The sequence below is a fragment of the Micropterus salmoides genome, unplaced genomic scaffold (assembly GCF_014851395.1).
Source record: "Micropterus salmoides isolate LMB-PRFRI ecotype aquatic unplaced genomic scaffold, ASM1485139v1 Ms_hic_scaffold_12, whole genome shotgun sequence".
NCBI lineage: Eukaryota > Metazoa > Chordata > Actinopteri > Centrarchiformes > Centrarchidae > Micropterus > Micropterus salmoides.
The window spans coordinates 5,550,975-5,567,178 of record NW_024040263.1 but is presented as its reverse complement, the minus strand read 5'-3'; the positions used below and the strand labels follow the sequence as shown (position 1 = coordinate 5,567,178).

Here is a 16,204-nt window from a genome sequence, read left to right as displayed (position 1 = left end):
AATCTAAATTACACATTAAAAAAAACCATGTTCTGCCATCACAAAACAAGACTGAGATACTTTACTTCAAATAATGTATTTGAGTTCATTTAAAGTTTATTATACTTTGACACTTTTCGATGGGCCAACCTTTTTGCAAACACTTTATTAAGAGATTAAATTACAAACTATTCTTGAAATGAATAAACCAACACTAGTTTGATTGATATTCCCTGGTGTGTACAGTAAAATAACATGATTTAGAAAAATTAATATGGAGAGGATCTGTTTCTGAACCCATTTTCTTTTATTATTCCAGATAGTTTTTACTGTATATTACATATACAGTAAATTGCTAAATAACACTTATCAAAATGTAACTGTTCATCTGGAGTTTGTTTAAAATAAACACCTCAGATGTTACGTTACTTGAACAGGCAAATAATTAATGCACAAACACACAAAAAAATGAATAGTTATTGTTACTGCTGTGTGACCAAATGTGCAGTGGTGTTTTGTGCAGACACATGCACAAACAACACTTTTCATTAATTACCATGGGAGTGATGCTCTTATTGGATTTTTTGTTGATGTAAAACTGAAATTAAATATATATACACAATATGACAGGTGATACAGTATGCAGTACATAAATAAGCACAATATTCACACAGAGGGCAAAACAATCAGCAATTGGTAGCAATTAGTAATACATGAAAATACATTGGTCATTATAATTACAAAGGGTATTTCCAGTTGCTACCAATGGAATACAGTCACTCCTGCAATCGATTAGTCATGCCAAGTGCTATGAGGAGCTTCTGGTGAAAGGCCGGCACTCTCTCCTTATGGACAGGCCAGTCCAGGATGCAGCATGAACGCAACATGCCCCTGCGAAGAAAGAGTGACTGAGATAACTTGTAGTCATGAACATCCTGCAGGAAGACCAGAACCACAGAGTCCCTGCTGTCTTCAATGACCTGATGAAGAGCATGATGGGCCTTGAATCTGGATAAGGAAGGACACAGGGTAGGAGGGCAGAGAGACATCTTTAAGAACTCATTTTATCACAAATATATAACAAAAATAGCAATGAGGAAAATACTACACATCACACAGTAAATGACAGATTTTTATATATCTCTATCTATAATAATGTTTAAAGCAAGCAATGTACTGTATGTTTTATTTACCTTCTACACCAGGGATCATTGAGAAGAGTTTCAGTGACGACAAACAAGATCTTTCTGGACCTTCTCATATTATCCACAATGGTTTCAAGCTGTGACATGCCAGGGATTGAATCACGATCCTCCAAACAAAACTGACAGTTTCTCTTCTCTAATGGGACCAATCTTCTCTTCACCCAGTTGCTGTCTTCCTTTGCATGTATGACATAAGCATCATACTCAAACTCCCTGCCTTCTTCAACTTTGGCATCACTAAATCCTAATGTGCGGTTGATCAAAATGTTCCAATAAAACTGAATCCTCCAGCCATGGAACCGTACCAAAAGTGCAGTTACAGTTAGCATGATAACAATTGTGCTGCTCAGTATGTAAAGAGCCTGAAATGGGGTCATATCTTTGCAAGAAAGGGCGTCAAAATCCATTATAGAGTGATTAAAGTAAGCTAGTGGAGTATTGCACATATAATGCTCCCGGAGACCTGGCACACGGCTCATATTTGTGTTATTCAACCACGTCACAAACCACAGGATGCTTTCACATGTGCAGTCAAATGGATTTTTGTCCATGACGAGCAGGCTGAGGTTGCTCATAGGTGTTTTGAACACTTCAGGCCTCACAGTTGTGATCAGATTCTTCTGTAAATATAAAGCCCGCATTGAGTTCAGATCATCAAAAATTGAGTCCTTAAGACTATTAAGAAGATTGTTGGCCAGGCTTAGTTCATGGAGGTTACTCAACCCTCTCAGAGCCTCAACTGGGATCTCATCCAGCCCGTTAAAATCCATGTACAAGCTTATCAGGTTCTGTGCCCCTTTGAGAAACAACACTGGCCCACCTAGGTTGGCAGTCTTCCATAAACGGGCTAAGTTATTGTGTTGGAGCTTCAGCACCTTCAAGTTCACAAGCCCCTCCAACATATTCTCTTTGATATTCGCAATGTTGTTGTTGCTGAGATCCAGGAAGGTGAGGTTGGACAGGAGACTGAATGGAGAGCGGTCCAAGTTCAAGGCTGTGGCTTTAAGACTTTTTCCCAAAGTCAGGATCCTAAGATTTGGCACATTGGCAAATGACGTGGAGCTTAGATCGACCGTCTGGTGGTTATTGGACATGCGAATCTCTTGAACTTGACCCAGGCCTTCAAACTCTTTGCCAGTGAGCGTTTGCTTGATAAAGTTGAAATCCAGAAGAAGAGTGGTGAGGTTTCTCAAAACGGAGAAGCTTCCAGGATTAATCTGTGTTATGTCTGCCCCTGTCAGATTGAGCTTTGAGAGAGGTGATCCCGCAAGTGAAACTAAGGTCTTGTTGGTGATGTTTCTGAGTGAAGTATAGCTACTCCAGCTCATATCAAGTTCTTTAAGACTCGTCAGGCCGGTAAATGTGTGCTCCGTGATTTCCCGGACTGCAGTTCTCTGTAATATCAAACTCTCCAGGGCACTTAAAGGTTGGAAAGAGAAATCATCAATAATCGGGGTGGCAGAGGTATGACTTTTCACCAGAGCTTTTTTCAAGTCAAGTTTTTTCAGGCTTTTGAGTCCCTGAAATGTGTCCTTGGTCAGGTGCTTGATGTTGTTGTCTGCCATAATTAGAGTTTCAAGTCTGGACAGCCACTGAAATGAGCCTTCTTCAATTTTGTCAATACCATTGCGGGAAAGATCTAGAAAGGTTACATTTGTTTTCTCTAGACCTGCAAAGGTTGCTTTTGTGAGTGTGACCAGCTTTACATTCTGAAGAGACAGGGCATCAATGGCTGTCCCTGACAGCTCTGAGCAGAGTCTAGAAATAACCAGTGTGGCCATATTGCTCCCATCCATGATTAAAGTTTGTAGGCTTGAAATGGGTGTAAAACAACCAGGCTCCAACTGCAACAAAACATAACAAAGAGATCTTGCTGTGAGAAAAAAAAAGGGAAACGAAACAGACAACTGAAGGTATGGTACCACAATAACTTGACTTTCTACAACTGGTTCTAATTATGACAACCCCATTTCATTTCCCCTTTCAAGGTAAGTTCCTTACTGTTTTTAGAGACACAGATGACAGGTTGAGGACACGTAAGGATGAGTGGTTAAGGAAGGAAAAGTCATCATTCTTCAGAGTGGTGAACTCATTGAATGCCAGATTGAGGTTCACCAGGCTGGGCAGTTGAGGCTGAGAGCTGAGCTTGGCTGACTGCAGTTTGTTCATGGAAACATCAAGAAATTTCAGGCTCTTTGAATTATGAAAGGAGAATAAAAACAGGAAAAAAAAGTTATTTAATGCAATGCACCAGAGGCATATAAAACAATTCAACCCCCAAAAGTAACATGGTTCCTACTTTTGGTGTTTAAATCTCTTAATGCCATGCGCCACAGCATACACAGCAAACATGATCTGAATTTAAAAAATGCCGCTCTCAGGTCACAAGACTCCTCCCTCCCTGTCCCTACAGCTTACTCCACATCTGGTGAGATAGCACTCAGCATTCATTTACCCATAGCATAAGCAGCCTATATGTTGAGCCTTACCTACACATATTGAAGTCAAGGCCTCTTTATTTTTATTTAATTATAGTTCATCTTTCTGATAAAGTAATTCATCTGTATCATAATAAATACTGCCTTTATGTATTGATTTGTTTGCCTCTCTGCTGATTATAATGCATGTACATGCTTGTATTCTGTTTTTTTCTTTTGCTGCAAGCTTTCTAAAAATGTTTTCTTAGCCTGTTACGGAAACTGTGGCATGAGAATGATTCTTCACTTAATGGAATAGTTTGACATTTGACAATACACTTAGAATGCTTGCAATTGGTTTCTGTACCTGTAGTGCAGAGAAGGGCTCTCCTTGTAGCTTTAGCCTATTACTAGCCATAATCAGCTGTGTTAGATTGGTGCAATGGCTCACATCCTCCTTCTTCAGCAAATGTACTTCATTGTGTTCTATGTTCAGTGTCTGCAGCAGAGACAGTGTCTGGCACAAACCCTTGTCCAGCTTGGTGATGCTGTTGTAACTGACATCAAGATGGAGGAGGCCTGGGTACGGGATTAGAGAAACAGGAGGAATTTCCTTCAATCTGTTGTGAGACATATCCAGAGTGGTGATGTTCCCGGGAAGGTTTGGAGGGACTGCGCTGAGGCTGAGATGGCTGCAGTCAGCTCGACCATCCTTCACATAGCAGGAGGTCTTCTTCTGGGAGGCCACGCAATTGTGCGGCCCCGTCATAAAATAACACATGATGACCGCCGCCGGGAGAAGAAGGGACCAAGGAGCACGCATCACTTCAGAAGTGTTTAAAAAAAGAAATAGAATAAAATCTCCATAAGCCATAAAACTACATTTATTGCTCTTTTCAGCAACACAAAAACAATAGCACTGACATTTTATTAGCTTATAAAGTTGATATGGAAAACATGTTAGCAAACAATCAACAGTCCACTCTTCCACTTGTTCATCCCAAGGATGTGTATCTATCTCCCCTTGGTTATATTCTTTACACAAAAGCTGTCAGAGCAAGTTTGAGAACAGACACATTATAAAATTTGCAAATGACTCGGTCATAGTTATCCTGCTAAAGGATGGAGAACTACAAATATTTGAGTACTGTGTTTGATAATAGGGAGGTCAGGCTGATGCAGATGCCATTTCTAAGAAGCCAGACATCTTTACTTCTTGAGAAAAATCTACTCTTTTAATGCACCAAAATGATGAATCTAACCTTTCACGATTAGCAGTTCGTAAGGAAGACACATGCCATATTGGCCCATACTGACCACCCTCTGAAGGGGAAGTTTGAGATTCTGCCCTCAGGTACTTCCTTCTCATAGAACTAAAAGTTTCAAAGACTATTTTGTTTGCACTGCAACTAGCAGGCTATATTTGTCACTAAGCACTTTTGCACTGAGCAATTTGCTGAACTTGTCTTCACATAAAGTGATCTTGCACTGTACTGTATGGTACTGCTGTCTCTTGTGTCCTGTCTGGTATGTTGTCTTCATGTTGTATTTATGATGGATTGAATGTGTTTTAATAGCTGACTGCAACCAAATTTCCCCTGATGAGATAATAAAATTTGACTTTACTTATTTACATATTGGGAAGACACAGAGCAACATTAGGAGATTTGAAGTTGTGTTTCTGGCAAAATGTCAGTTATTGTTATATTTATTATATATGTATGTATGTATGTATGTATGTATGTATGTGTGTGTGTGTGTGTGTGTGTGTGTGTGTGTTTATCAGTTAGCAGCTAGCTTCGTCTGTCTGCTGGAGAGTGACCAGTGAGTTTTCTTAGCTTTTTCAATAAAGAGCTATCTGCTACAGCTAAAAAGTATGCTGATTAGAGCAGTGAGTCTCAATAAAAACAAAGTTGCAGGCCATAAAACCAAAACAATGAACTAAAAGATCCTTGAGCTGAGGGGGACCAAGTTGGGTCGGGAAATAAGTCTCTGTGGATTCATCACTCTGAGCTTTCAGTTTACACATAGTCATTTGATCCACTGTTAAAAAATATTGATTAGCGCAGCTTTACTCTACAGGATTGTCCAGGTATCAAATCAATGTGATATTAGTATCACAGAATGCTAACCTGAGTATTGCTAGGATGATAATAATAGCACATGTCATCTTGACATTCCACACACTCTTAAGACCAATATTTTGAATATATTAACTGCAGAGTTCTTACCAGATGTTGCCTTTGCCTATTATCTGTTGCACCCAGAATTCAAACAGAAAGCATTCATTTCCAGCAGCACAGTTTCTTTTTCAGAAGGGCAGACAGCAGTCTCAATTGGATCTCATGAAGCAGACTCTGCATAAGTCAAAGAAATGCGGAAATGAGAAACTGGCAGCTCCGGTTTCACTTCCACATTGGCCAAATCAACTGAATGATTTAACCGTTTCGTGCAGGAGCATAAACATATGCAAACATAACACGTATTTGGGAAGTTTGAATGAAAGTCCTACTCACTTCCGACAAACCGGACTGAAGCCAGCGTGTGTAGCAGCCTACCTCCCAGAGCCTGTTGCTCTTTCCATGGCCGTATCGGTAAATGTGCAGAGAAAGCGGTTTTAATGAAGTTACGCGGAGATGAGGGAAACTCTGGGTTTTCAGTTCCAGAGGGAGATGTTAACAGCCTGCGCGCTTCGTGGCCAGGTTTTCTTCAACAAACCTGTTTCATTTCCCAGTCCGTATCAAAGCGCATTAGGGCGGGGATTTACTGTCGGTCAGAATCAAAACCCTTACTGGATATTAGATTGTTAGTCAGGACTAGTTAAAGTTACCGCTTTTATGTGCTGCCAGTTATTTCTTTGAACAGCGGTGTTTGCCCTCACATAGAAATAAATACTGCAGCATCAGAATAAATATCAGTCCTTTTTTCAATAACACTCTTTATAGAACAGTTCCACTAAAATGTTTATTGGCTGAGTCAGACCGACTTTTGACAGCGATTTAGTGACTTCAGGTGTTTAAATGTAGGCCTACTACACGCGTTGAACTAGCTGAAGTAACACCACTGAATGCTGTTGAGCCTGTATGTGTTATGTCAAATCTGTAGCCCTTGAGCCTTTACAAATTAAAATCTCAAACACATTATCTCTGTGTCTTTGTTCTACAGGCCTATTCTTCAGTTGCTGACCCTTGTGTTGACTCCCCTCAGAATAACACTGTACAAATATCTTGGCTATTGATGTAATGTAGCCTACATCCTCATAAATAGCACATTTCCACAAATGTATCCATTAAGAAAATGTAGGTCTGGTAAATGAATGATGAATTAATGGACAACACCGAATACAACTTTCTAACTCACTGGCACTTTGTGGGGCTCTGACTTGGGCTCTGGATCTAGGGAAGACCGGGTATGGTTGTAACATGGGGAGAGTTGTAACAACACCAATTCCACCAATTAGAGATAAGATAGGAGTTAGGCCATCATTTCAGTATTTACCTACTTCCTCCTCGATCAGGCGTGGTGGTTATCAAGTCTGGAAAGAGGTGCATTCAGAATATATAGAGAAAAAAATGATTTTGAGGTAAGAAAGTAAAGTTTTTGACCAAGACTATTTTTTTATCTAGTGTCTATACTATTGCAGATAGAATTGCTTGACCTATATTAGATTGAAATATAGTTTCTCAGGCAACATGTGATGCATTTTTTCCTTTCTAATTTCAAACCACTATGGTAATACAGCTAGCTAAACATTGGCTGACGGGGGGGGGGGCGGGTACGTAAAACTAGGTACTTTCTTAATTTGAATATGTTCCCACGTACAAACCCGCACTCCAGGGTTACCAGAATTAATTTGTCAGCACTGTGACCAGTAACCTACTCCCCATACACATGTTGTACACATGTTGGCGTATGTATTGTCACTCGACCTTTGCCATACTCGCTCTCCACTGGTGGAGAGGGTAGAAAAGTGTATGGGCAGCTTGTGAGAAGTGCCTGTGCGCAAGAAAAAGTCCCGGTACGCCAAAGAGTAAAATATAGAAGTGCTGGTATACGTACCGGTGAATACCAGCCCACTTAAAGCACTGACTGTGACTGAATAAGAATATACACACATTGACAAACACCTCTTTTTAGTAAGACCTAAGGCTGTACAGAGATGTTCTTTAATTAATTACATTTTATTAGTATTTATTAAGTATACTTTTAAGTAAGTTTATTCTATAGATAAATTTACATACACAAACTGTCCATGCGCGTGAGTCATCAGACAAAGTCTGTTACAGCAAGAGAGAAACATTGCTCTTTTATATAACTACCAGTTTTGGAAGCATATCATATAGTGTGGCATCTATTTTTGATTCTTTTGTGTGATTGTTACAACCTACCCCAGCATGTGTTACAACCTACCCCGCTATTGGGGTAGGTTGTAACAAGGGAACACAATGCATTTGACATCAACTCACAAGGTCTGTGATATTCTTGTAGAAGATTGAATTGGTGCCATTTGTAGTGAACAAATGTGGGTACTTTGTATAAAAATGTTATGGTTATGGTTACTGAAGCAAAAAGTGTTACAACCATATCCGGTCTCCAATATCTTATAAGGCTGTAGTGTGCTAAGTAAGGGCAAGTTGATGCCAATTGGCTCTGTTTTTTTCAATTGCCAAATCGGAAAATCTTGTAAATCTGTTTTAAACATCCTATTTATGAGGTCATATGTGTGGTATTGTCAATAAAACTAACTGCTGGGGGTGTCGATGGCACAATGGACTAAAAAAAAAAAAGGCAAAAGACTATGCCTTTGGTGAGAGAGACCGGGGTTCAGTCCCCTATTGTGTCCCTGAATATAGCTATTGTAAGTCGCTTTGGATAAAAGCGTCAGCTAAATAAATAAAAGTAAATGTAATGCTGGACGGATTTGTGTTTACACAAAACTCAACACAAATCCGTCCAGCATTACATTTACAAGCTTTGGTCCTCCACAAAAGATTTAATGTGGAGGACCAAAGCTTGCTGCAGGTTCAAAATCTTAATTAGGTGTTGTACCAGAACAGGTTTACAGGGTTTAATTTTCAAAAAACACCATATTTTTTCTCATTCTGCACATTGCTGCAGCTCCTCTTTTCACCCTGTGTGTTGTACACTCCGCTCTTGAGCTACAGAGTGATGCATCTTACTTGTACAAAATCTTTGTTGGGAGTTGCACATGCGCAGTTCCCAGGTAAGGACTACTAGCCAATCAGAAGCAGAGAAGGGCGGGTCGTAAGAAACAAGGTAGTGTGATCCAACGAAGGTTAAAGTCAAGGGCAACTGGACTTGGTTGAAGATACCTTCAACCATATGAAACTATGACCTGGATGACTGAGAATCTTCATAGACAAGGTAGTGTGATCCAAATCAAAGCCGCTTCAGACTGCGACCGCAACCTAGCAGATGGTATAAGTTACTCACAAGTCCACAACATCATTGTTCCACATCTTACCATAAACCACTACAAAAATCACCATATTTCAACTCAGTTTTACATAAAAACTGGCCAAACAATTTGAATGTTTGCACAGTAGCTTTCACATCAGATGTAACTTTAGCATTATAGTTATAACTTTAGCTGTGTTAGCCAACGTTTACAACAACTCCACACTTGAACACTGTTAAGTTACATTGCCGTGTTTATTTTAAATATAATTCACAACCAATAAAGCAAACTTACAGGTTGTGACTGTGAGTTTCCAGGCCCAAACAGAGTCAGAGTTGCATCGTCTTTTAGGACTAAACGTTGAACTGTTGCCGGTGTTCTGACGATCTATGCTGCCTTGCCGAAAAATGCTACCATAGCGCAAATCGACAGACTCGACTCTACTCGGCCCTGCTCCGTTTTCCATTGAGTACCCAGAGATAGTACGTAGCTTGTCGTCATAGCGACGCCACACACAACTGCCGCGATGTAATGTTCAATGCGACACACATTTAAGTTAAAATGTTTCAACCTTACTCAGAATGTAAAGACAGATAAGCGGTATGAAAACCTTCCAGCTGTGTTTTCCTCTGCCGTTGTAGCTGCAGCGGTCTGTGTGACGGCGGGAGCAGAGGGCTCTGTGAGCGGGCGGCTGGCCGGCCTCGCGAGCTCCTCCTGCGGGTTGGCGCAAGCTTCCCCCGCAGCCGCTTGCGGAGCTCCTCAACTCCGAAAATATTCAAGCACATTTTTGTTCCGCCATCACTTCTCGTAAAACTGTCAATATTCGAAATCTACATAACTGATTTCTCACCTCAAAACTTCTCAGAAGTGGATTTAATGATGAAATTACATACGAAAACTGTAAAATATAAAACTTTCTGTTGCTGGCCTCTGTCTGGCGCAGGCAAAGATGATGCAGTGAATAGTGTATATTGTCTCTGACCAATCAGCAGTCTGTCATGTTTTCACGTTAAATTTTAGTATCCCTCAGCTCGCTTGGAACCTCGATGGATGAAAGGGAAGCGGCTGGACTACAAACGAGCTGTTTTCAGGCAGTTCAGAGCAGAGTTTTCTGTGGTGAGATGGGAACTCCCTTTGGGCTGGACTTTGGGCTTTTTCACTCTGCAAACCTGTTACATAACTCAATAAAGGAGAGGGGAAAAGCCAAAAAGCATAATACCACCTCTTTAAAATATTTTACTTACTTATTTAGTTATTTCTTTTCTTGTGATATATCTTCTGGAAACACAGCATGATCTTATGTGTCTGACTTCTGGCTATCTGCTGTAGTTGACAAGAATGAACTTGTTCTCCATCCATGATGTGTCACTTTCTGGAAGACAGGTAGGTCCAGTCTTGCTCTGGAATGACTTAAAAATGCCAGGTGCGCCAATCCACTCACTCAAATGTTGTAAAAAAAAAAAAATATTTGAATCTGCAACGACACATATTATTTGTACAAGGTTGTTAGAATCCAACGCAGCTTGTTCAGGATGGGACAGGCAAACACAATTATGGTATCACTTGTGCAGTCCAAAGGTCAAATATTAGGTGACTGTGGCATATAATGCTCCCACCTATTATTGTCACTGAAGCTGACTATGATATGACTCGGGAAACTAAGTATGAGAATTCAACCATGTGTGTGACCAATAAAATACATGTCTCGGTTTTAGAAGTGAGAGATTCACTCAACTGTGTCATCTAGTTCCCTCAAATATACAGAAGTAGAAGAATCTTAAGAGAAGAAGGTTTTAGTGCTCAGGTCTGAGAATGCACACAAGGGTGTAGACACAGAAACCACCCACTCATTGAAGATCTGTTTACATATACACTGTGAAGCACAAGCAGTTGTTTTTCCTGTTATGCTTGTGATGTTAACAGTCACATTTATATTATTTATACACCAAGGGTAGGTTTTCTGAGCATGAATACTCTCTTTCATAGTCATGCACACACACAAACACAAAGCTGGGAGCTGCCCATTACCAACATGTTCTTTTATTGGCCTCATGTGCCTTTGCTTAAGGGCACTTGCCGTTCAGTCACTCCTCTGGGCCAACCTCTAAATTGTGAAATAAAACTTAAGTGACCTAAGCTGGAACAAAAACAATGCGGGTAATAACCACCAGAGGGCAGTAAAATATTGTTATTGACCCATGCAACATCCCAGCAATAGTCAATTTATGCTACAGTGTAATGATTGGTACTCATCTTCCTTGTAGTTAAAGCATGTTTCATATATAGCTTATTCATTTATGAACAGATACAACAGATATTCTTTCTTGTATACATACTGTGCACATACTCTCATACTGCAGCATATGATCTGCTAAGTTGTTGCCTTCCTGCATCATGTTGCTATGCCTTTGTTTCTCCTTTAAGTATTTAGTATGGGATTTGGCATTATATGTATCGTTTTATGGGATGTTTTATTACTATGTTCAAATTTTAGTGTAAAAGCTGTAGGCTTCTCTGGAGGCCTATGAGGCCTGCGCCCCTGGAGTGCCATATGTCTATCACCACTGTGATGATGCAATACAAACAAACACAAACACACACACACAGTTCAGTTGGTGCACATTTGCAATAGTGAATTGTAACATTGTTGTCCTTGTGTTTGAGACTAAACCAAGCATTTTCTGTCTGTGTTGCAGAGATAACAGTTACACCATTAAATATCAGACACATGTAACTAGTTTGTATCACATTTTGAAAGCAGTGGCTTAAAAGAGCTTGAAGAAAAAGACAGAAATGTCAAAAATGTTATCCACACTGCAAGAATTCAGATTTCATTGTAACTGTACAATATGTCCTAGGGGTCTGACCATGTTGTCACAATGTCCCTGGTTTGGGTCCAGTTGAGGGCCTATGTTGCATGTGTCTACTCTATAGGTGACTCAAGAGTGGATACATGCAACAAAGGTGACTAAAACCAGGTAGCTACAAGTTTTTGTACCTGAAAAACTATGAAAAACATTACCCAGTGTCAACAATTGTACCACAAAGTGTGTAGTCATTTATTTTGAGCTTTGCCTAAATTCATCTGGGCCCTCTTGAACTGTTAATCCTTTATTTATAACACATTACATTACATTTTCCACTAAAAATGATTAGTTAATTAAAAAGTATGAATCTTAAATGAAATGCACTTCCAGTAAGATATACATTGCAGGCTCAGGAGGTAGAGCGGGTTGGCCGTTAATCGGAAGGTCGCCGGTTCAATCCCGGCTCCCCCAGGCTGCACGTCGAAGTGCAAGATACTGAACCCCGAATTGCCCCTGGCGGCTGTTCCGCCAGTGTATGAATGTGTGTGAATGCTAGTTTCTGTTTCATTCAGTGTATGAATGTGGTTGAATGGTGAATGCAGATGTAGTGTAAAAGCGCTTTGAGTGGTCGAAAAGACTAGAAAGGCACTATACAAGTACGGAGCATTTACCTTTACAGGTAAATAGAGTGAAGCTAATTTAACAGTATTTATCATTACAGTTCTAGGCTGCAAGTAAGTGCATTGCAGAGACTGTCCAAACAGCAATAAATCTAAATATAACCACATGTCCAAACCCATTTTGGAAAGTCAGCAGTAATGAAAAAGCAGAAATGACCTGCTGATGGTGCTAAATGAGTCATAAATTTGAACCAACAAACCCTGCAGAAACAATCAATGTCTTGTTATTGATTATGCATAAGAGATATTGAAGTCATTTCATAAATTTTATCATGGATTGATGATTTAAAGTAAGCTTCAGTTTAAATAAATTTCATTTCTAACAGACACATTTTTTTCCATTATTACTTTAATATCCTGTTGACATTTTCCTGACTAAGGATATCTCTCACTGGAATACCCTCAGTGTCATTTCAAATCTTTAATTGTATCATACCAACAAACACTTTGAACCACAGTATGTTAATTGGCTTGACATCAGCTGTCACACAGCAGAGCACATGTCCTATCACTCCCAAGTGTGCCAAATCCAAACCAACGCTGGTCAAAGTGCCACTGGAAAGTAATTTCTCCCACTGAAATCCATCATACATTTTGATTAGAAGTCTGTCTGTGTTCACCTTGTTTATTACACACATTAAATTGGGCTGTAAACAAATATTTGTGATTGTTTGTTCAGGCGGTATCAGCTACCGTACACAGGACAATTCTATCTTTGCATTTGTGAAAACCTCTTTTTCATTGCCATGAAAGTTGGTACAGACATTCATGATCCCCAGAGGAAGAATCCCCAAGACTTGATGAATCCTTGAGATTTCCTCTGGGGCCAACATGAGGTTGCCATTTGAGGTTCAAATCTAACTATTTAAAAGATCTTTGGATGAAATTTGCTACAGATCTGCAAGGTTCCAAGAGTTGGCGCAGGTGGTGGTCACCTGACTATCCTCTGGCACAGCCATGAGATTGACTTTTTTTGTTTTTATGAAAATATCTTGACATCTGTTGGATGTATTTCTGAGAAATATGTTACAAACATTCTTGGTGCCCAAAGGATACATTTGAATCACTTTGAACCCCTAACGTTCTTATGTAGCGCCATCATCAGGTCAAACTTTTGATGTGACCAATACCTTGGTTAATGACTAAATACCTGCAAAACTAATGACACTTATGTCCTTCTGTACTTTGTGTTTAGTGCTAATTAGCTAATTTTAGCTTGCTAACAGTTAAAACTGAGATGACATACATGAAAACATTATACATGCAAAACATCAGCATGCAGCATTGTCATTGTGAGTATGTTAGCATGCTGATGCAAGCATTAAGCTCAAAGCACCACTTAACGTATGTGCAGCCACACAGCGCCGCTAGCATGGCTGTAGACTCTTAGTCTTGTTTTACACATGGCCACAGTCATACACACACATTACAATGGGCTGTAAACAAATATTTGTGATTGTTTTTTTTTTAAATGTAATTATGCTTTGGTGCCATAGAATTTTCCTGCACCAAGTGGTAACAATCAACAACAGATTTTCCTCGTCTTCCATCTCCCTTGCACACTCTCTTGGCTAATAGATTGACTGTGTGGAGATTTATGGAGGGAGGACACAGACCATGTGACCTTTCATGTTGGTGATTCTACAATATGCAAAGCAGGAAACATTAGATTCTCCCAAGACTGCAATTAACTCCCCCCTCATCCTCCTCAGTCATACAGAGGCAGACGCACACCCTTCCATCCCCTCTCTTTTCCTCTTTATCCTTCCATCAGATTAATAGAGCAGGTCCTTCCTGGGATAGACCTCAGGCCACCTGATTGGTTTATACCGGTGCTAAGCTGAGGCAGCTTACAGGGCTTTGTGCCAATGGCTGGATTGCTGAAGACCTGTAAAAAGTGGAGAGAGCTATGTCCAGCACTGTGGTGGTGGTCAAGTTAGTAATGTGATAAATAAAAAAGAGAGATAAGATTCAGGGGTTTCCCCTATAAAATACACAGATAGAAAGGTCCGTGATGAGAACCAGAGCAAATGATGCAGCAGGGAACTGATGCAGCTCCATTCTGCTTTAATATCGGCTAAATTATGAAGTGCACTGTCAACAGCTCAGGAGGGGAAGGAGGCAAACAGAGACATGAAAGCTGACAGGAATTAGGTGCACATCAGACTCAGGAGAAACAACTTGGCACTGAAATGAAGGATTACAAGTAAGGAGAAACACCCCTACTGTACTGTGGACTGAGTGACAGGCATTGCTGTGCATGTTTTTACTTAGCCTGAGAGTGGCTAGTGTGTGTCATGCGTGTGTGATTGAATTCACTCATGCAAAAGGGATAAATAGGGGGGCAGCGGCTCCATCAATGAGAGTGTGTGTGTGCCACATTCTTCATCTTAACCAGCTTGGTTAAATCTCCTCTCCCTCATTTGCAGATTGAATCTCTGGAGTGTCGGAAAAGCCTTGAAACAAAAGGTGAGTTTGCCCACTTGGCTCTTCCCTGCTATACATGGTGGATGTTAACCTATGTTATGTAATCCTGTACATTAACTCATGCAGTGACTCCATTATCAAATCTTCACTACACACTGATATTCACCATAAAGCTGTGAAATGTAATCTGTACTTATTTGTGTATTTAAACATCATGAAGTGGCTGATGGAGTTAGTTGTAGTCTTACAGCAATGCATTGTCATTATCTGATGTAAGGGGCATCTACTCTATGTGCAGCTCAAGGGAGAGAAACAAAAACTAGAGGAAGTGTTCCTAAACAGCAGAGAAGCTGTGCCAATTGAAGTCTTTGTTTGCTTGACTTTGCAATGACATTTCCAGAAGAGGGGGGATAAATTCCATTTTCATCTTCACATGAGGCTGGTAAAGACGAGAGAAGACAGGGGGGGGGGAGAGAGATGAAGAGATTTTTTAGATGTGAGATATGTGGGTGAGAGTAAATGTTCATTCAAGGAGTGGTGCAGGCTGTAGCAGCAATGTTGTAGCATGTTCTCCCTGCCCTCTGCAGAAAAAAAAAGACACTGCAGTATATCTCCCCCTCCCCAGTTTGCTGACCAATGATGTTTGTAGGTCAGACGCCCAGCTCTGCTACTGGTGTCAGCCACTGACACACCTTGTTCAAGAACATGGTGGTTATTACACCTTAGAGGAAGGGGGGCAAATGGTTAGTAATGTATGTGCATTTTGATTTCAATTACATGCTGGAGAGAATACAGAACGAAGCAGAACATGGATATATAAGCTGCGTGTTCCTTATCAGATTTTCTTAAGGACATGGACACACACATTTACGTGGATGACGCCACTAATGTGAATATGACAGTTGTGTAAGACACGGGAGAATAAGCAGTCAATGTCACTCTGCTGTGGACAGATGTAGCATCCTACTGGATTGTGGAAGCCTTTATTCCTTACTGTGATTAATGAAACCCATATGACAGATAAAACAGACTTGCTATGTTACTGAAAATTACAGAATTTCTTTGCTTGTCATCAATGAATAGATACACTGTCAGCTGCAACTGTTATTATTATTATCGACATATTCATTGAATTTTATTTTTTTATCTGAGCATTAGCTGATGGTATGTGTTTCTCATCACTGGCTAGTGCTCAGTAAGTGCTGACTCAGGTTTCTTCTCACTAAAAGTGGTCCCCAGGGGTGACAGGACATCAATACTGAACTGGAAT

The 16,204-nt window shown here is 40.2% G+C and overlaps 2 protein-coding genes across 6 annotated transcripts in view; one reads left to right on the top strand and one right to left on the bottom strand.

The window, feature by feature from the left end:
• Nucleotides 1-263: 263 nt before the first annotated feature.
• On the bottom strand, nt 264-10,401 carry tlr3 (toll-like receptor 3). 3 transcript variants are annotated; one of them, XM_038713028.1, is made up of 6 exons: nt 10,265-10,401; nt 5,833-5,958; nt 3,969-4,426; nt 3,186-3,377; nt 1,173-3,028; nt 264-987 (listed from the first exon to the last, which is right to left on the bottom strand). In XM_038713028.1, the coding sequence occupies exons 3-6, from the start codon at nt 4,422-4,424 to the stop codon at nt 756-758; spliced, it is 2,736 nt and encodes a 911-aa protein (XP_038568956.1). In that variant the 5' UTR covers nt 4,425-4,426; nt 5,833-5,958; nt 10,265-10,401; the 3' UTR covers nt 264-755. The 3 variants fall into 3 exon arrangements, with proteins under 3 accessions (XP_038568956.1, XP_038568955.1, XP_038568958.1); XM_038713027.1 differs by lacking the exon at nt 10,265-10,401 and adding an exon at nt 6,118-6,707; XM_038713030.1 differs by lacking the exon at nt 10,265-10,401 and adding an exon at nt 6,160-6,707.
• sorbs2a (sorbin and SH3 domain containing 2a) overlaps nt 10,265-16,204 on the top strand; it is a 69,104-nt gene continuing 63,164 nt past the window's right edge. For all 3 annotated transcript variants that reach the window (XR_005443638.1, XR_005443634.1, XR_005443639.1), the window contains exons 1-2: nt 10,265-10,403; nt 14,937-14,976. The gene's annotated coding sequence lies outside the window, so the exon portion shown is untranslated. The remainder of the gene's footprint in view (nt 10,404-14,936; nt 14,977-16,204) is intronic.